The following is a 20,816-nucleotide window of genomic DNA, read 5'->3' as shown; positions in this document are numbered from 1 at the left end:
ATGTAAACATTTAACTTTGACAGTTTCAGTAGTACTTTGAATACAATTTTAATATTAACAGCTGGTTCATTAAAAGTAGTGTAAAATTTTGCATATGGTCGTAATGTAAACAAAATTGCAGAGGGAACTTTAAATGCCTCTGGGGCAGAGTCCCAAGGAAATTTACCTCGTTTCTCTTTTGAGGGCTCGCCTACAGACCAATACCTTCCTTTGGACACCCCTACCAAGTTTCTACACCCAGCCGTTCTCTCAAATTAACTGTGACAAAATCCCGTTTTCCTCTATAAGAATAACATGGGATGGGACTTTAAAGGCCACTGGGGCAGAGCCCCTAAGGAATTTACCACGTTTCTCTTTTGATGGCTCATCTACAGACCAAGACCTTTCTTTAGACACCCCTACCGAGTTTCTACGCCCAGCCGTTCTCTCAAAATAGCTATGACAAAGAAAACAGTTTCAAATTAATATATAGATACTGTAAAATTATTGACACAAATAAGTTAGTTGAAAACAAAAATTTAAGTTATAATGTGCATTTGTGATATTAATGACTATCTGTTTAATATACTTACTGCTAAGGAACAGAATTGATCTGAATAGAATTTGTCTCGTATATTATACAGGGTGAATAAAAAGTCAAGACCCCCCCATCTTATATTTTTCCCATTAAATATACAGAGGTGTCCTTTTGGTGGTCGTGCTATCTTAGCAGGAAGTTTCACTTTATGATTTTGAAAATGTTGAGTGTCCCCCCAAAAGAGGGATTTTGGGGGCAACTTAAATATTTTAAATGTAAACCCCCTTCAAGTGACACCTATTTTTGAAGTGTTACAAAAACTTAAAGAACGAAGAAAACTAGAGGTCGCTATCTCTTCTCTATCAAAAATGGTAGCCCGTCAAATGTTGCGGAAAATCAATGGTAAAATTGGTTCGTAATGGTAATATTGGCTACCATTTTGGATAGAGAAGAGATAGCGAACTCTGGTTTTCACAATTTTTTAGGTTTTTGTAAACACTTAAAAACGAAGTGTCACTAAGTGGGGGTTTATATTTAAAATTTTTGAGTGTATCCCCAAAAGTGGGGATTGGGGTGCAACTAAATGTTTTTCAATTTAAATCCCCATCAAGTGACACCTCATTTTAAAGTGTTTACAAAAACTTAAAGAATGGTGAAAAACAGAGTTCGCTATCTCTTCTCTATCTAAAATGGTAGCCAATATTACAATTACGAACCAATATTAACCATTGATTTTCCACGACATTTGACGGGCTACCATTTTTGATAGAGAAGAGATAGCGACATCTAGTGTTCACCATTCCTTAAGTTTTTGTAAACACTTCAAATTGAGGTGTCACTTGAAGGGGGTTTCCATTTAAAATATTTGAGTTACCCCCCAAATCCCCCCTTTTGGGGGGACACTCATAAATTTTAATATTATAAAATGAAACTTCCGACTAAGATTGCACGACCCCCAAAAGGATATCTCGGTATATTGACTAGGAAAAAAAATAGAGGTGGGGTCTTGATTTTTTATTCATCCTGTATAAGGGATTCTTTATCGTATGAAAGGGCAATTTCACAAGCAATAAAAAGAGTAATTCTCAAGCAAAGTTCATAACTACCAATGAGAATGGCATTATTCTCAAATTGCAAAAACTATAGTAGTTCATATATATACATCCATTCGCATAAAGTTTATTTTATTCGTTCTCCGAAGGGTTACTTCAAACCAATGACCTCTCCCCCTGCAGACAAAGTTAGCGAATAAATACATAAACTATTGGGTTTATGGGGTGCCGTTTGTTTTCAGACCCCGAAGGGATGATAAAGTTTCCGAATACGCCGTTATCAATGTCCGTTGGGAGGGCAAGTCTTAGACGCGTCTTTTCGAATATTATGTCCCTTATATTTTCTTATTTACAAGCAAAATGTTACCAACTTTGAATATTGTTGGAATAAACCGTGAAGGAGGAACTTTTTTATCTTCTTTGTTTTCATTTATGCACGATTATTTTATCTTAGTTAGTTTGGCAATTTAATTTAGAGCGCATTTTATTACGAGTAATTAAAAAAAAACACAAAAGTCTTAAAAAAATATTAATTCATATTGTATAATCCCTCTAATAATACAGAAGCGTTTTATATTTTTGTATGATAATGTGTATATAATTTATTTTCATAGTTAATTAATGTGTGGTTTTCATCAGTTCAGTTTCCAGAGTTTAGTTTAGCGTTACTGTACTGAAATCTTGCTCTTTGTAATATGCCAAATTTTACACTGCTACATTTTACTTTTCAAGTTAGACCTATTCTTCTTCCTTAACAAAAAGAGTAATTAACGAAATAATGTTTCAAGTTACTTTAAAGTATTTCAAAGTTTTCCAATACCAATTACACATTTAATATGTGCGTATTGCATTTCATGAAACAATCTCCTCTTCCCAATCCTTCAATAAAACAGAGCAGTTAACAGATTACTTTAGTTTTGATATAAACAGCTTTGACTTAACGTGTAGACAAAGCAGATACTATTACTTTGCATTAACTTTTTTTATTCAATTCGACGTGATTGTCCTCCGGTCTCACCACAACTGAAGTTCTTGAGTGAAAGTGTGAAATTTCAGAACGCTCGTTTACATGGGTCTGCGGTTGGACCCTGACTGCACCAGAACTGCTATTTGAAACCACTGCATGTCGCCGGCTTCAGAACGTTGGTCAACCATCGGTAGGGTTTATCAAAGTGAGAATATTTCTTATCTTTCAAATAAGTAATTTTATTGAACTAAGTTCATAACATAAGTTCATCGTTTTGATATAAAATGGGGTTTTATAAAATGTGCACAATTGCTTATACTCTGCAAGACGAAACCTGTCCCCTGATCCCTCTACCTGAGGATTTCAATTATTACCAAATTTATAAACAACTCTGGCTTGTAACAGTAAGACTAAAAAAAATGCCAATGGTTTAAGATCTGGGTCAGTTTCAAGTAGACAGGGACAGGAGACAAGTTCCATCATTCAGACCTTAGTGAACCATAATCTTTGGGTTGGAATCATTATTTACAGATATATTGTGCAGTTTTACTGATACTGAGATGGTGTGGGTAGATTATTAAAATGTTAAAAGACGGAAATAGGTGTAATGTAGTGTAGGTATACTTTGAAAATTACACAATAATGCTGTTTCGTTACCAGTGCCTGTCTTACAATTTTAAACTGCTTACGTGGTTTGTAAATAGAGTTATAGTAGTTCAGGCAACGATTGCAACAGTTCCATTATAATTAATAGTGTTAACGACACGAGTAGAAAATTTTACGAGCCATGGTGGGTGCCTTAAAAACTTCTACGAGTGTCGTTAACACTATTTACGCGAGTTTCGTACACTACTTTACTTACGACTGTTTTATTTACTAAAAATCACTACTCATAACTTCTAAGAGAGGTAATGTTTTCGTTTATAACCTATCATCGCCACTGATAGTGATGCTACGAAACATTGTACCAAAAACTAATTGCACCACCCAACGTCCCAACAATTAAATTGGCCAGAACAGCTGATTATTTAAAATTCAATTCATTACAATTTTTTTTCTTCTCTCTCAATCCTCAATCTCTAAGAACTGAACTGAAACAGCTACTAAAAGCTACGATATATAATTGTTAATTTGTCCATATTTCGAGACGTCTGTGTGTTTATTGGTCATATTTTGTTTAGTGCTGTAATTATTTTTGATGGGAGTAGATTTTTCGACGTCAGCCAAAGTTTACCCTTTAGTATTGCATGTCATATCGATGCATTTTAATCGTTGTAGTTAAAGCAACTTATCACTGTATTTTACAATTTTCTATTAGATCGTTATTTGCATAATCCGTTAAATAGTTAAATATCAATCTTGATTAAGCAATAAAATGTGTTTTTTATTCCAGCAACTCGTTATCATGAGTCTAAAGATACTACAGAGTTCTTTCTTTTTTTGTCATGAGAAAGAGACAAATAAATTAGGGTGAGCCAATTACTCCTCTGGTTCCAACAAAAACTCTGTGAATTCTTTGTTCTACTTAAAAGACTATTTTAAAAACATTACCAAGCTTTCCCAAGAGATTTAGTAGATTTTTAATTAATTTGGATATTATCTTATATTAATTATAATTGACTTACTGGTTGGTTCGTAAGTGCTGTTGACAATCTAAACTAGCTTTTTGTTTTCGAAATTTCATGTTACTCTTTAAATGTTGGCTTTTTGAAATATCGAAATGGCTCAAATACTTCGTCAATATATATAACAGGTATTTTACATGCTTTCTTTAAGTTATCAGTAAGTTAGCTAGCTAGTATTCTTAAAGTTAAAGCTTGACTTTCCGTTGAGGAAGATTCCCAATAAAATGCCAGTTTATTTTACAAATTACACTTGATAACTTGGCGAATTGGCGTGCCTCTTCAGGTTTTCTAGAAACCAACATAGATCTTTGATAATATTCTTGTTAGTTCGTTTTGGGACCGCGTCTCGTTGTCCCTCCGTCTAGTTGTACCTACGACTAGTTGTACCTACAAGTATTTTGCGTCCTTACAGTCTAGTTGTATCTATCCTTCAATTCGTTACCCTGTTTAATTGATTACTGCACGAGTACATTTTAATAATACCCTTAATTAAATCAGAAACTGCTGTGTTCCGAGTCAATTGAGTATGATTGGCAAATATTTTTCACCGCACTACGGTGTTTTAGTAGCTTTACAGACGTTAATTGGAGGCTGAAATCTACGCATTGCTGTCCAGGGTCGAAATGGAAGCTATAGTTGTAATTACAATTTTCCAGCCCTAGTACCGAAAATCGCTTATTTAATTGAAACATTTATATATATTATTAAATATACAAGCAGTATATCCTTAATGAATTGTAATAGACCGCTGCCTAGCAATTATGTATTACTATTTTTGCTGATTCCTTTTAATATTTTTCACATAACCTTAAAGTATTTGCATTGATTAGAGTGCATTTCTTATAGTTTACAATGAATTTCCCAGTGAACAATGAACAATGAAGTGTACAATGAAGTTGAGGTCTAGTGGTTGAAAACTCGACCAAAAATATGCAATGTACAGACTTCTCTATTTAACATACACAGTAAATAATACATGTGATTAGAATTTTTTCCATTTCAAACAAACTAGAGAACCTAGTTAAACTATATAAACTAAATTTGATACTGAGCTAGGTATGTGTACACTGGTTATTTAAAATTCAATTCATTACAATTTTTTTTCTTCTCTCTCAATCCTCAATCTCTAAGAACTGAACTGAAACAGCTACTAAAAGCTACGATATATAATTGTTAATTTGTCCATATTTCGAGACTAAACTAATATTGTAATATTGTTCGTGACTAATACCATACAAAAACACTTCATTATAATAAATTACTTGTTTTTGTAAACTCTGAATTTATTTATTTAAGATAATTGTTTTAAGTTGTTGTTAAAGCTAGTTAATGTTAGTTTTCTATAAAAAAGGTAGAGTTTAAGTGGAAAAAACAATGATAGCAGATCTTGAAAAGAAATAAGGAAAACCAAAGTGTAATATGGATAAGGACTGACTAAGGGACACAGTACATTGTTCAAGAACAGGGTTTTCTCAATGAGCTGCAAACAAGCCAAATTTTCCTGGCTTTTGTAGCAAGTTGTTTATAATTTTTTTTTTAGATTGTATGATTTTTAAAGAAGTTAAATAAATCCCTTAAACTGGTTGACAAGTTGAAGGGGAGATACAACTAGCCGTAGGTACAACTAGACGTAGGTACAAGTAGGCGTAGGTACAACTAGTCGTAGGTACAAATAGACGCAGACGTATGAGGTACAAGTAGACGGTGGCGTACCCGACTAGTTGTACCTGCAGATTTTTAAGAGGTACAACTAGACGTAGAGACAACTAGACGTAGGTACAACTAGACATCTGCACCATCGTCAAGTTGTACCTACAGCTTTGGACGAGGTACAACTAGACGCCTGTCACCAAAATGCAGCAGGTACAACTAGACGCCGGTACAAGTAGACATCGCCCCGTTCGTTTTTAATTATGCTAGTTTCTTTGGCCACTTTAAAAGAGAAACAATGGAAAACCAGATTACTCTCAAGTAAAAATAGTTAAATGTAATCTAAATAAGCTTAATTGATTTAATATTCACCATGCTGAGTGTTTGAATAATTTTACGAACTACACCAGGTCCCAATCATTCAAGATTAACTTCCCCGATTCTCAACGTGTTTGTCAAAACGACACTTGTAGTAGAACATACAAACAAAGCTGAAGTATTTTCCACCCAAGTAGATATTCGATACGAGTTTGTTGTACCGTTTGTACATCGCTCTGAGATCCTTACATTGTTCTCTTCTCGCTGTTTACTTCTCCTTCGAAATGTAAACATTTCTCCAACAGTTGAAACGAGGATTCCTTGTGTTAAATACGGTGCTAAATGTTAAAATATGTGTATACATTGTAGTTTCAGTGTGTTTAACATTAGGCTGTTTAATGATTCCTAAAAATGACAGATGTAGTTAATATGACTAACAAAGGTTTTTGGACACATTATACCTCTTGCTGATGGTTTTATATTTGATTGTTATAAATGGTTTGTTGTGCCCTTAAATATATTAAATTAAAACCCATTTTGTTAGAGCCACTTCTTTCATTGTATTTAATAACAAAATCCAAAACTTAAAGTAAACATGAAACAATAATATATCAAACCAGATGACAAGCAAATAAACAAACTATTAATGTAGACCTCAGGACATCTCCCTCTTAAAGTTCTTCTATGAACCTCTTGGCAGGTCCTCTTTAACAATTCTGGTAGGTCTGTGTATGGTTGAAGAATGATTATGTAGGTTGGATCTTGGCGTATGTGTCTGCCTTGGAGGAAGTGTCTGTGTATGGGGGTTTTCTTTATCAGGATTTTCTCTTTCTCCAGAGGAGAACATAGGGAATAAGAATTTTGAATTCCTGATATATCTTCCTCCCTTTTTTGTTTCAACGTTATATTTCCTGTTCTCTAACTTCTCCTTGATTACCCCTTCTTCTCTTCGGTCCGATACCCAAACTTTAGCGTTTTCTGGGTAATCCTTGACCTGGGTCACTCTATGTCTTTTATTGAACTGTTGTTCCTGTTTCCTCTTTTCTTCCATTTGTCTAAGTCTATATCTATTGTGATTTGGAGTGGCTGGAAGTAGAGTTGCTTTATTCACTGGTAGATTTGTTCTTAAAATCCGTCCCATTAATAGTTGTGATGGGCTATAACCACATTCCTTTGGCGTCGTATTGTATGCCAATAAGCCCAGATGTCTATCCTTACACTTCTTTAATATGTTTTTGAAGATTTTCACACCACTTTCAGCTTGACCATTGCACTGATGATGGTATGGTGAACTAGTTTCCACTGTGAAGTCGTATTCTGATTTGAATAGTTCCCATTCTTCTGATAGAAATTGCACACCTGAGTCTGATCTAATTGACTCGGGGATGCCATGCTTTTCAAACGATGTCTTCATTGATTTAATCAATATTGCCGTTGAACAGTTAGATACCTTATATACATCGATGTATTTGGAATAATAATCCATGAGAATTATGTATTTATCATTGTTGAATTCACAAAAATCTACTCCGATTTTCTGCCAGGGTCTTTCAGGAACCTCTGTAGGAATCATAGGATGGCGAGGAGGCACTCTGTCAGCAATGCATTGCGGGCAATAGGTTACTTTTTGTTCGATGTGATGATTAATTTTGGGCCACCATACTGACATTTTAGCCCTTTCTTTACATCTTTTAATACCTTGATGACCTTGATGAATATTATCTAACATTTCTTTTCTCAAGGATGGAGGAATCACTATTTGATTATTTCTCATAAGCATATCTTCATTGATCGACAATTCTGCTTGATGATCCCAGTATTCTTTTAATCTTTCATTTAATAGGTTCTTATTTTTAGGCCATCCTTGAATTGTAATATCTAACAATTCCTGTAATTCTTCTCTTTGATTTTTTATTATTACATCTAATTTATTAGATGATACTGGGATTGATTGAACTACTGCTCTTACACATGCTTCTGCTTCTTCTGCAAGTTTCTCAATATCTTCCTCTTCAGTTTTGTTGATTGGCGCTCTTGATAACGTGTCGGCAGTTGTTAATTGTTTTCCTGGTACCCACAATATGTCGTACGAATATCTCATTAATCTCATTTTAAATCTCTGAACTCTTAGCGGCAGTTCATCCAAACCCTTACTACTTAAAAGAGGAATCAGAGGTTTATGATCAGTTTGAATTTGAAACTTCAATCCTGTTATAAAATTTTTGAAACGTTCACATGCCCATACTATTGCATAAGCCTCCTTTTCAATTTGTGCATATTTCTGTTGAGTCGGTGTTAAGCTCTTTGATGCGTAGGCCACAGGTTTTAAATGTCCTTGATGTTCTTGCAAAAGTGTTGCACCCAAACCATAAGCTGATGAATCGGCCGAAATTATAGTTCTCCTTTTCAAATTGAATGGTATTAAGGCAGGAGTTGTTTGTAAACTCTTTAAGGCTGTTTTAAATGATTGTTCTTGACTAGGACCCCAAACAAAAGCCCTATCTTTTTTTAGTAATTCCCTCAGTGGTTGAACGATATCAGCAAGGTTTTCTATGAATTTTCCGACATGATTCAACATCCCTAGAAATCTCCTAACACCTCCCACATCACTGGGTGTGGGGAAATCGATTATTGCTTGTAAGTGTTTGGGATCTGCTTGAATCATACCAGAAGAAATAATGTGACCTAAGAATGAAATCTTTGTTTTTCCTATTTCACACTTGTCATTTAAGGTAACTCCTTCTTTTTCCAATTCTTGTAACACTCGGTCTAGTCTGCTGTCATGCTCGGGTTTACTTTCTCCGGTAATTAAAATATCATCCATATAACACAAAATTCCTGGGATGTCTCCAATAATACTTTTCATCCTGTTACAAAATATTTCCGGGGCTGTTGAAATTCCGAAGGGAAGTCTTTTAAAACAAAATCTACCAAATGGTGTTATAAATGTTGTCAATTTTGAGGAACCCTCATCTAGCGGTATTTGCCAAAACCCCGAATTAGCATCTAATTTTGAATACCATTTGGAATTCCCTAGACATCCAAGTAAGTCCTCAACAGTATTAAAAACGTTATTTTCTCTCTGTAAATGGTTGTTTAAAGCTGAAGGATCAATGCATATTCTTACACTGCCATTAGGTTTAGGTCTTACCACCATTGGATGACACCACTCCGTAGGTCCGCAAACTTCTTCAATGATTCCCGCTTCAACCATTCTTTTAAGTTCATTTTTCACTTTTTCTCTTAATGGAATAGGTATGTTTCTAGGAGTTTTTAACTCCATCGGTACCGCATTTTGTTTCAGTTTAAGTTGAGCTCCTTTCTTCATCTTACCAATCCCATTAAATAAACTTGGATATTTATTCTTGATCTTCTGTAGGTCTGTGTTGATATTCTGGTTGCTACAATATTCACTTGACTGAATGTCATTTTTAACTCCTCTGATGACCCTTAAGAACCCTAGGGCTGAGATGCATGGTTTCCCAATCAATGCTTCCTCTTGACCATTGATCACATATATTGTTTGACGAGTTGTTTTATTCTTATACTGAATTACACCTTCAAATTTACCTAAAACTGTTAAATACTTCCCCCCAGGTGTTTTTAAAACAATGTTTGATTTAGTCAATAATTTGTTTCTAGCCATTCTTGGAGGCACAATCGTCACGTCGGCTCCACTGTCAATCTTGAAATGTTCCAATTTCCCATCAAGTTTTACATCAATTTCAAATTCATTCTGTTTATTGTAGTTCCTTGTTGTCGCTCTTATTTTCTTAACTTCAGCTCTCTTAATGTAATACCCGTCCTCGCTTCTATTATCCTGTTCCAATCTGTTCTCGGTATTTTCCTGAATTTGATTCAGGGTTGGGTTTCTGTATTTATTGTTCTGATTTCTGTATTTATTATTCTGTCTCTTTTTACAACATCGGCTGAAGTGTCCTTGCAATCCACAGTAGTAGCATTCAATATTCTGAGCAGGACATTCCTCCTTAGGATGCCTCTGTCCTCCACAGTAAAAACAATTAGAAGTATATTGTCTTATGTTTTGTTTCAAGTTCGGATGTTTTTTCACTTGGTCTATTTCTGCAAAATCTTGTTCTCTTGATCTGTTAACAGTAATTTGTTGGTTCTTTATAATTTCACTTTGTTTCAATCTATTTATTGTTTCATGCAAGGTTAGGTCAGCCATCAGTTGAAGTTCCTTAGATAACTTTGAATCTGTTATTCCAACAATGAGTTTATCCCTAATAAGGCTGTCTTTCATGTCTTTGTAATCACATGAAGAAGCTAATTGATGTACATCTGTTATGAAATCGGATATCGGTTCATTTTGCTTTTGTACTCGTTGATTGAATTTCGCTCTCTCATAGGTCAAATTCACCCTTGGTGTAAAATACTTATTAAGTTTTTCCACCACTTTATCATAAGTCTTTTCATCTTCTTCTGTTACTCCTGCTGCTATTAATACATTTTCTGCATTATCACCCATGGATATTATAAGGAAATTTACTTGCTTTTCTCCATCTATTTGATCTAAATTGGTAGCATTTCTGTACCTATTGAACTTTTTTAACCATGGGCCCCAATCTTCTGGTTTAAAGGAGTATTTATCAATGAAGCCCAATGTTGCTGAATGTTGTGTCATTTTAGATGTTTGTCTTCTTACTGTTATATCTGCGTTTTCTGAGTCTGACATTGTAATGCAGCATATATATTAGACACCCTGTTACTCAATTTATTGGGTCTTTACCGCTGCCACCATGTTGTGCCCTTAAATATATTAAATTAAAACCCATTTTGTTAGAGCCACTTCTTTCATTGTATTTAATAACAAAATCCAAAACTTAAAGTAAACATGAAACAATAATATATCAAACCAGATGACAAGCAAATAAACAAACTATTAATGTAGACCTCAGGACATGGTTATAAATGGTTTCGATTAAAATAGTTCAACTTTTTCCAGAAACATATGTTCTATCTTTAAAAGCTCAAAACAAACGTTCGAATTAAAGTAATAGTTTCATCCCCATGGACTGTAGTCGAGTTAGGTGGTTGTTGAATTATTTTAGGTAAAAATTAATTAATTTGTATCGATTGAGATAGTTTTCCGTGTGATTTAACCCCATCGTTATTTTTAATGCATTAGGATCGGTTATCCGGTAAAACACTTTAATCCCAATCCCTACTAATAAATACCACTAGGTCAACCAAATCGACAACTTCCCCCTCCTTCGTCCCTTAATTCATCCCTGGCAATACAATCTGATACTGTAGCTCTTCTACTGTTGATACAGCAGTCCTTTGTTTGAACTAATTAATTTATTGTTTGTGAAAAGCACATTTTACTCGAGTAATTACCTGACTCGCTAAAGTTAGTGAATGACATGTAACTAGGTAAATTAATTACTTGATGTAATTACGTGGTTAATGAATAGTTTGTGTAGGATTTAATTTGGTTTTTATGTGTTAATGCGTGGTTACTATGGTCTCTTAGCCAATTAATGAAAGTTTTATTTTAATTTAAACTATAGCAACTATTTTACTACTGATGTTGGAAGTAAATGGATCATTAGTTTACAGTAAAATAGCTGATTAGCAAACAGTGTGTTCTATAATAAGTCCCATTGTAAAATCTATGTTTGTTCAATGATTATCTAGGGTTACTAAGGGTTTTAGGGTTACTCCTTTTATTCAAAAAAAGTTACGTTTGTTTATAACCGTGCTTAACTGTAAGCTTTCATTTCGTTTAAAATATGTTGAACTTAAACAAGTCTAGATTTTTTGTAAAACAATTTCCTTTGTTAATATGTAACCTAGATAATAGTACTGTATTATTATCGCCTCAATTAGCAGTTCACTGTTCAATAGCAGGATAATGCATTTTTAATGTTAATTTTTGCCACATAATTAAAATATAAAACAAACAAAATTGAAAATCAATAAACATCAATTAAAAAAAATACCCCCGCCGCAGCAAACCTGCCGTCTAAGCGAATTTCCATTTGGCCGAATTGATTTTCAATTGATCTATTTAAATAACATTAGGTTTAACAAGTACCTAGGTTTGCTGCTACAAGGAAACTAATAAAGTAGTGTGTTTTTAGTAAAATATTGATAGCTTACTATAAAATAAATAAATTTGCCAAGTTTGATCAAAATATATCCATAAACAAGCAAACTACAACATTTTACAATATTCTCCATAAGAATAACATGGGAATTTTAAATTTACTATATTTTTAGTTTTCTCCGTAACCAATAACCGTACAAAAACACTTTGATATACTGAATTGTTTGTTTTTTTAAGCTCTTTAAGAAGGTTTAGAGAAAAATTGGGAAATTTTTTGTTTTGAGGGTAAAAAGTGAGAAAAACCAATTTTTACCCCATAAAACCCCCCATAAAACCCTGTTCCCATGGTCCGATCATGCTGGATCGCGAACTCATTCAAGTTTATCCCGCCTTACACCTTCAAACCAAATTTCATCAAAATCGGATAAAAATTACTCAAGTTATCGTGTTCACGGACACATATATATATATATATAAATCTATATATATACATATATAAAAATTTGAACGAATGGTGTTTTTGGCCTCTGGTAACATTAAAATGAAAAAGTAAATCGGTCCCGGGCCTAAGTCTTACCATGAGACCTACGGTAATAGCTACTTCCCTATAGGGAAATTCGCTAAAAACAATGTCATTTGTTTAGTTACTGTTGTAGTTACTTACAATTTAAAGGGTGTAAATAGTTCATCTATGTTTACAAGTGAGTTAACGCCTCCATTAACCTTGCTATATTCTGGTTACAACCTGGTTACAGCATGGTTACATGTGTTATAAGTGCAATCTTGTTAAGGTCGTGTAATCCAGCTTAAACGCTCATGTCACGATTGTAAACATCGTCTTATCGCTTCCAATCTTCTTACCTTATGCTACGACAAACTTTACTTATTTTTAGATATCGTTAAAAAAATTGTTAGTGAAAGTTTTCGATTTACACTCTTTTACGAGTGTGGTAAAACGTGAACAATTATGATTCCAACTGTTTGTTAGAAAGTGTGTGTAGGTTTATTACTAGGTGTGCGTTTTTAAAGGTCCAAACCCTGGTCTTTTTACCATCCAACGTCAACCCATTTGTCGGATAGCACAACCCATTGAATGTTCAATAGCAAATGGCATCTGGGTCTGGGAACGGTATTGGTTTATTACTAAGTGTACGTTTTTAAGGGTCCAAACCCTGATCTTTTTACCATCCCACGTCAACCCATTTGTCGGATAGCACAACCCATTGAATGTTCAATAGCAAATGGCATTTGGGTGTGTGAACGGTGTTGGTTGGAATCGAACTAGCGACCTTCGGATTTGAGGCAAGCACTTTAACTTGGCTACCCAAACGATTATAAAACTTTATTATAATGACTAGCCCATGAAAAAAATAAGGCACGCTTGTTTATGTTATGCACTTTTGTTCTAATTAGGGTGATGACGTTTTTATAATTATAAAAGTTGCCTAAGTTACAACTTACATTTCCTGTTTGTTATTATAAGCGTAATCATCTTACAGCTAGGTTGACTCGGTTGACTTGAAAGTGTTTTAAATTGTTTGCATAATTATCATGAACCAGAACACTTTTTATGGCGACTAATACTGTAATTTAACTGTAACTTAAAATTAAAATGTAAAATAGTTTCCATAAAACAAAATCTTCTGCTTTTGGCCTAAAAAAAATGCGTTTGAATTAAAAACAATAGTTTTTGTGCTTTGATAGTTACAAAAAATGGCGGCCATAAGTATTTTTGGATGAAAATAAAAATAATTTTTTTACTTGTTGTGTTTCAAACACAAACAATTCCATTACCATATTAACAAATTAATAAGAAGAAAATATTTTAAACATATAAGGACTAACTATCAATATAAATAATCAAGATTAATTACTAAGCACAATCTGCGTGAAAGAAATTACTTAGAACATGTATTATTGAGTAATGTTATACTTTATAAGTAACCACCCAGCTCTATACGTATTAAACTGTATACATTATACATAAATACTTAAGCTACAACTTCTTGATTTACGTAAGCTAAAGAATGGTTACCAAATCAACTAGCACATGTAAAAAAAAATGTTTGAAAAAAGTGTATAAATGCACATTGTTCGAACCAGATCAGTGTAGGTGATTTTATAAAAGCTCAACTCAACATGTTAACAGAGAAGTTGTCTTTAACCTCATCGATTTCCAGTATCAGAACAACACTCACTACAAGGCGATGTAGGCTACACAGGCTCTGTATTTTTACAGTTTTGTTTGGTTTTCTTACTATTGGATTTACCCGCGGAATCGTTCTTAAGTCACGTTATCCATACAAATCGACATGAAAATATTTGTCAAATTAAAAATAATATTTAGCGGTATATAGTTTTATTTTATTTAGTACTACGTGGCTAAGAAAATTGTAAAAAGTGTATTTTGTTACCATTCTGCGTGTGTAATATTCCACATTTTTTTGTTTAGTTCCTTTTATCTTCCTTTACCTTCGGTTTGGTTTGTGTCCAATATAGGATAGATTTGATAGATAAATATCGAATAGTCCAAGATAGATAAAAAGAGATAGAAAGAGTCCAATATAGATAGATAAAGTGATAACAATTTTTTTATCACTTTACTCATAAATATTTAAGAGCCTTACAACAAATACAAGAAATAAAAATACAATTAATATCGAATGACAACAATAAAAATAAGTATAGAATTTATTATTTTATTCTGTGTCATACATGTGGTTTAAACTTGTTTTAGAAGTTATTTTAAATTTTAAAGAAGAATCTTTTACTTAGTACTACTGAGTTAATTATTTAAATTATTTAAAATTTTTACACATGTAAAATTGATTAGTTTGCAAAAAAAATATTAAACTGAATTATTAAGCTTTAAGTAAATGTATCCATCACTTGATGGTTTGTCCAGGTGTTTTAGGTGTCAATGGATGTTTCTAATAACGATGGGTACTGTGAAAACATTTTTGTAAACTATAAAATACATTTTTGAAGAATGCTATTTTATTATAATTCACAACAAAAGGACATTCGTCCATTGTTTGCTTATTAATTAATTCAAATACGCTTGTTTACATTCCTTAAAGATCCAATCATTTAAACTTGTTTTCAGTCAATTGTTTCTTAACCATTTGTTCGCTTTGATAGGAAAACCAACAACGCGGCTCACAGGTCGATTCGTCGTCAAATATCACGGAAATGTCAACACCACGCCGCGACTGACGTGTCATTTGTGGAATAAAGGGTTTGAAATTATGACCAGCATAGTGGCCTACTGGCTTTCATCATAAATGTGACAGGTTAAACACTCGAAATAGTCATAAATCGCTTGATGAGGTCATAATATACATTGTAATAATGTTATGGAAACCGAGGTTCTAGGAGTTATTTAGGCATATTTTTTGTAAAAGTCCGGCTGTGGATTATAGTAAATAGGTGTATAATGAGGCTAAGGAAAGGGTTTGTTGATACTTCTTGACCTTTGGTTAGTGATAGTGGTTGATTTTAATAGGTAGTTGGTGACTGTGGTAGCTTTTTTAATTACAAGTCCTATGGTGACTGTGATAGATAGATCTGATCGCTACAGTAGTATTTAGAAGTAAAAGCTTAGTAAACCTGTACTGTATACACTCATTCGATAATGTAACAGTGTACGGATTTTACTGTAAAAGTTATGTGAATTGGCTACAAAAAACCTAAAAAGTCTTTTAGCGCAGTTTAAAAAAAGAAAACAAAAATGTTTTCAATATGATTCTTAATTGTTAATCAAACTACTTTATCCGAGTTGTACGCAATTTAAGTTCTCGACGTTTCTAGAGTTATTTAGAGCCAAGTAGAGTAATAATGTCGTCAAAGTGGGGTTAACTCATTACTGTCATAAGCTTATGCTTTTACATTGCCAATGAGTCTATCTTGAGGTATACTACTTAGAGCCAAGTAGAGTAATGAAGGTTGTAAAGTGGGATGATTAACACATTACTGTCACAAGCTTAATGCTTCTACATCGCCATTGAGTCTATCTTGAGCTATACTACTTAGAGCCAAGTAGAAAAATGAGGGTTGTAAAGTGGGATGGCTCATTACTGTCATAATCTTGATGCTTCTACATCGCCATTGAGTCTATCTTGAGCTATACTACTTAGAGTCAAGTAGAGTAATGAGGGTTGTAAAGTGGGATGGCTCATTACTGTCATAATCTTGATGCTTCTACATCGCCATTGAGTCTATCTTGAGCTATACTACTTAGAGTCAAGTAGAGTAATGAGGTTGTTAAAGTGCGGTAGTTAACTCATTACTGTAATAAGCTTAATGCTTCTACATCGCCATTGAGTCTATCTTGAGCAATACTACTTAGAGCCAAGTAGAGTAATAAGGTTGTTAAAGTGCGGTAGTTTACTCATTACTGTCATAAGCTTAATGCTTCTACATCGCCATTGAGTCTATCTTGAGCAATACTACTTAGAGCCAAGTAGAGTAATAAGGTTGTTAAAGTGCGGTAGTTAACTCATTACTGTCATAAGCTTATGCTTATACATCGCCATTGAGTCTATCTTGAGCTATACTACTTAGAGTCAAGTAGAGTAATGAGGTTGTTAAAGTGCGGTAGTTAACTCATTACTGTCATAAGCTTAATGCTTCTACATCGCCATTGAGTCTATCTTGAGCAATACTACTTAGAGCCAAGTAGAGTAATAAGGTTGTTAAAGTGCGGTAGTTAACTCATTACTGTCATAAGCTTAATGCTTCTACATCGCCATTGAGTCTATCTTGAGCTATACTACTTAGAGCCAAGTAGAGTTATAAGGTTGTTAAAGTGCGGTAGTTAACTCATTACTGTCATAAGCTTAATGCTTCTACATCGCCATTGAGTCTATCTTGAGGTATACTACTTAGAGCCAAGTAGAGTAATGAGGTTGTTAAAGTGCGGTAGTTAACTCATTACTGTCATAAGCTTAATGCTTCTACATCGCCATTGAGTCTATCTTGAGGTATACTACTTAGAGCCAAGTAGAGTAATGAGGTTGTTAAAGTGCGGTAGTTAACTCATTACTGTCATAAGCTTAATGCTTCTACATCGCCATTGAGTCTATCTTGAGCTATACTACTTAGAGCAAAGTGGATTAATGAGGTTGTTAAAGTGCGGTAGTTAACTCATTACTGTCATAAGCTTAATGCTTCTACATTGCCATTGAGTCTATCTTGAGCTATACTACTTAGAGCCAAGTAGAGTAATGAAGTAGTGAATTAAGTGCGGTAGTTAACACGTTAAAGCTTTAGTTTCTAAGGGTAATATTCGATAGGCCTAGGTCTTAAGTAGTATTCATAATTGGTTTAAGTAATGTATTATTGTGTCAAACAATAAGCTAAGCAACGTTTTCCATCGGTAAGGTCACTCAAGCCTTGTGAATTTTACTTTCTTGCACAATTCACCGTTGGAAACTGAGATTGAAGAGTTTAAACATCGGTGCTATTTGAATATACGGTTTGTAATGTCGAACATGGCAGAGTTATGAATGTGCAAAGAAATAATTAAATTATCAAACTCGGTTTTGTTTCACAAAGCTTTGTTTTTCTGTACATGCCTGGGGCACGATCTTTAAAATAAAAATTATTATTTTAGTGTTTCCATTTATAGTATTCTGTTCTATGCAATAGGCTTACAAATTATATTTAAAAAAGGTCATGGATTAGGTCTAAGTGTGGTGTATTAATCTTCACAATATCTTTTCTTGAATTAGTTTTACAGAACAAATAGTATTAGATTCTAGTCAACAAGAAAACAGAAAAAAATATTATTACGTATTGCCAAAAACATCTTTTCCACACACGCATGCTTAGGTTAAACCACCGAGGTTTGAAAATTAGCAATGGTCAGAAAATCATATTATTTTGACATTATAAGTTATACTGTGATAATGTTCACAAATTAAAAATGTTATAAATTCTTTGGCTTAAATAATCAACCCCTAGGTTGTATCAGACTTATTTTTGCTATCGTATAAGGCCGGTTTTACCGGTATTTAGAAGCAACGTGTATCACTCTGCCTTCTTAATAATAAATATAAAACCGTCAAATGTATTTAAAAGGCGATAAAATAAAATGTCAACGATGTTTAGTGAATCATACACATGACACGATGATAAACACAATAAACATGTTTATAGCGATGCAATTTTTTTCTATTAGGTCTATTTTTGTCCGAGGAAAAGAACCATATAACATATAACACTTGTAACACTTCATATAACACTTGTGAGATCCAGCCAGATGACTTCAACGACTACTGTGTGTCTTCGGTTGAAGAAATCAGTGCCAAGGCTGGTGCGTGTGTCAATGGTGCAGTGAAGTGCTTGAAAGTATCTCAAAGGCATTGGCCTATAAAAAGCTGTGTGTTCTCTCAGGTCACTTGTGATCAAGTGTTAGATGTTGTGAAATCACAAAAAATATCAGATACCAAGGATGTATATGGCCTAACCAGTAAGTTACTTTTGTCTGTTATTAATTTCATTATTGTTCCTTTAACTTTCTGTTTTAACCTATGTATTTTTGAAGGAGTTTTTCCAAAAGTTCTTAAGTTTTCAAGAGTTGTACCTGTTTATAAGAAAGGTAAACCTAGTTTGGCAGCAAGCTATCGTCTAATATCCTGTATTCCTATGTTTGCCAAAATCTTAGAAAAAATTGTCAAGCATCAACTTTGTAGTTTTTTTGAAAAAAAATAAGCTATTTAATGATTGTCAATTTGGGTACAGGGAGGGGCGATCAACAGTTATGGCAATTGATAGGTTAGTCAATCAATTGATATCAGCCTTGGAGGGTAGCTGTCAGGCCCTGGTCACATTGTGCGATTTGAGTAAGGCGTTTGATTGTGTCTCACACCCAGTTTTGCTAAAAAAGTTGGAATTTTATGGCATCAAAGACCTAGAGCTTAAGTTTTTTGAATCGTATCTTAAAAACAGAACACAGTTGGTAGATGTCAATGGTAAACGCTCAATGGTTGTAGAGATCAACCAAGGAGTCCCGCAGGGTTCAATTCTCGGACCAGTTTTATTTTTAATTTTAATGAATGATGTTAGCCAATATGTAAATTGTTTTTCCTGTGTTTATGCTGATGCCACTTCCTTGGTTTCATGTCATAGTAACTCAGATGCTCTAATTCATGATGCTCAGATTAACTTTCAGAAGGTTGTTCACTGGTTCACAGTAAATGGCCTCTATATTAATGAGGATAAAACAAAAAGAATGTTGGTGTCCTTAAACAATGAAATGTGTAATGTTGATTGTTCTGATAGTGTAAAGCTGCTTGGAGTAATTATAGATAGTAAATTAAAGTGGAAAGACCATATAGATTTTGTGTGTAAAAAATTGTCTAGAGTAATTTGTTTGTTGAGTAATTTAAAGAGATTTGTGTCTGTTACATACCTTAGGATGGCATACTTTGCTTATTTTGAGAGTATTTTGAGATATGGTCTTATCATTTGGGGAAACGGTATAGGCATTAATAGAGTTTTAATTAGGCAGAAAAGAATTATTAGAATATTGGCAAATGAATCAAAGTCAGAACACTGCAGACCTTTGTTTTTACAAACTGGTATTTTAACTTATTTATTTATTTATTTATTTCCCACGGACATCTCCATTTTACAGCATACAAAACAAAACATTAAACTCAGGATGACTTAATTGATAATACAAATTTTGTACTTATATTAGAAATAAATCAACAATATATAATGATCTAATAACAAATAACAGTAACAATGCCAAACCTAGCCAAACAAAACAACAACTGACAAAATAACAAAGGTATACTAATAATAAATAATTTAAGACAACAACAATAAATAAAAAATATGAAACAATAACAACAAACCCACTAACAACAATAACAAATGAGAAAGATAAATATATAGATTGACTAATATAAAAATTAAATTGATTAAAGAGTAACAACAGACCTAAAGTTAAATGCAAAGACAAAAGTGAAATTTTTACAGACAAGTAGTATTAGTACTTAACTAAGTTATTAGTATTTAACTGTGATAAATCTGTATATATTCGAAGTCATTAGAAATTTAAGAAAAAATATTGATAATTTTAGATTAAGATGTGATGTTCATGAATATAATACTAGATTTGGGGACAAAATAGATATTACTAGATGTAGGTTAGGTAAGGCACAAAAATATCATGATTATTTGGCTGTGATATTATACAATAAATTACCAACTTGCCTAGTCAATTTAGAGTCTGATAAAATGTTTCCAACTAAATTTTACAAATGGCTACAGGAAAATCCCATGTACTCGGTGGATGAATACTTTGAGCGAGAAATTGTGATAGTTTAGGCTTGTTTTGTTATTTTGTTCTGAAATGTTTATTAATTGTTTTGTCTTTAAATTATTTATGATTCATGTTTGTTTAATAGTCCTTAAGCCAATACCACACTGTACCTGACTCGCCATAATTTCTTAATTTCTTATTTTATGTAGCTAACTTATTAGGCCTATTTTTAAAATTGACAAGACCTATTGTATTTTGTATTTACTTAACGGTCAATAAAATGTCTTATTGTCTTAAAATGTCTTATTGTCTTATTGTCTTAACCAGAGAACGATTTTT

General features: G+C 33.3%; 3 protein-coding genes across 15 annotated transcripts in view; 1 reads left to right on the top strand and 2 right to left on the bottom strand.

Moving 5' to 3' along the window:
- Positions 1 to 20,816, top strand: part of LOC129001319 (protein muscleblind-like) — a 586,303-nt gene that overhangs the window by 98,359 nt on the left and 467,128 nt on the right. The gene's annotated exons all lie outside the window — the stretch shown is intronic.
- Positions 6,812 to 8,239, bottom strand: LOC129000336 (uncharacterized protein K02A2.6-like). The gene has a single exon (XM_054427299.1). The coding sequence runs from the start codon at positions 8,237 to 8,239 to the stop codon at positions 6,812 to 6,814; it is 1,428 nt and encodes a 475-aa protein (XP_054283274.1).
- LOC129000335 (uncharacterized) lies at positions 8,332 to 10,825 on the bottom strand. Its single transcript, XM_054427298.1, has 2 exons — positions 9,257 to 10,825; positions 8,332 to 8,337 (listed from the first exon to the last, which is right to left on the bottom strand). The coding sequence occupies exons 1-2, from the start codon at positions 10,823 to 10,825 to the stop codon at positions 8,332 to 8,334; spliced, it is 1,575 nt and encodes a 524-aa protein (XP_054283273.1).

This window comes from Macrosteles quadrilineatus, unplaced genomic scaffold (genome assembly GCF_028750875.1).
Source record: "Macrosteles quadrilineatus isolate MER2022 unplaced genomic scaffold, UCM_ALF_1.0 Scaffold_8__2_contigs__length_117827958, whole genome shotgun sequence".
NCBI classification, from domain to species: domain Eukaryota; kingdom Metazoa; phylum Arthropoda; class Insecta; order Hemiptera; family Cicadellidae; genus Macrosteles; species Macrosteles quadrilineatus.
The sequence above is the reverse complement of the archived record's forward strand: the minus strand, read 5'-3'. Positions and strand labels throughout refer to the sequence as shown.

Bases quoted from the DNA above. Each gene is read 5' to 3' on its own strand.
- LOC129000335 (XM_054427298.1), bottom strand. From the start codon at position 10,825: ATGTCAGACTCAGAAAACGCAGATATAACAGTAAGAAGACAAACATCT.
- LOC129000336 (XM_054427299.1), bottom strand. From the start codon at position 8,239: ATGAGATTAATGAGATATTCGTACGACATATTGTGGGTACCAGGAAAA.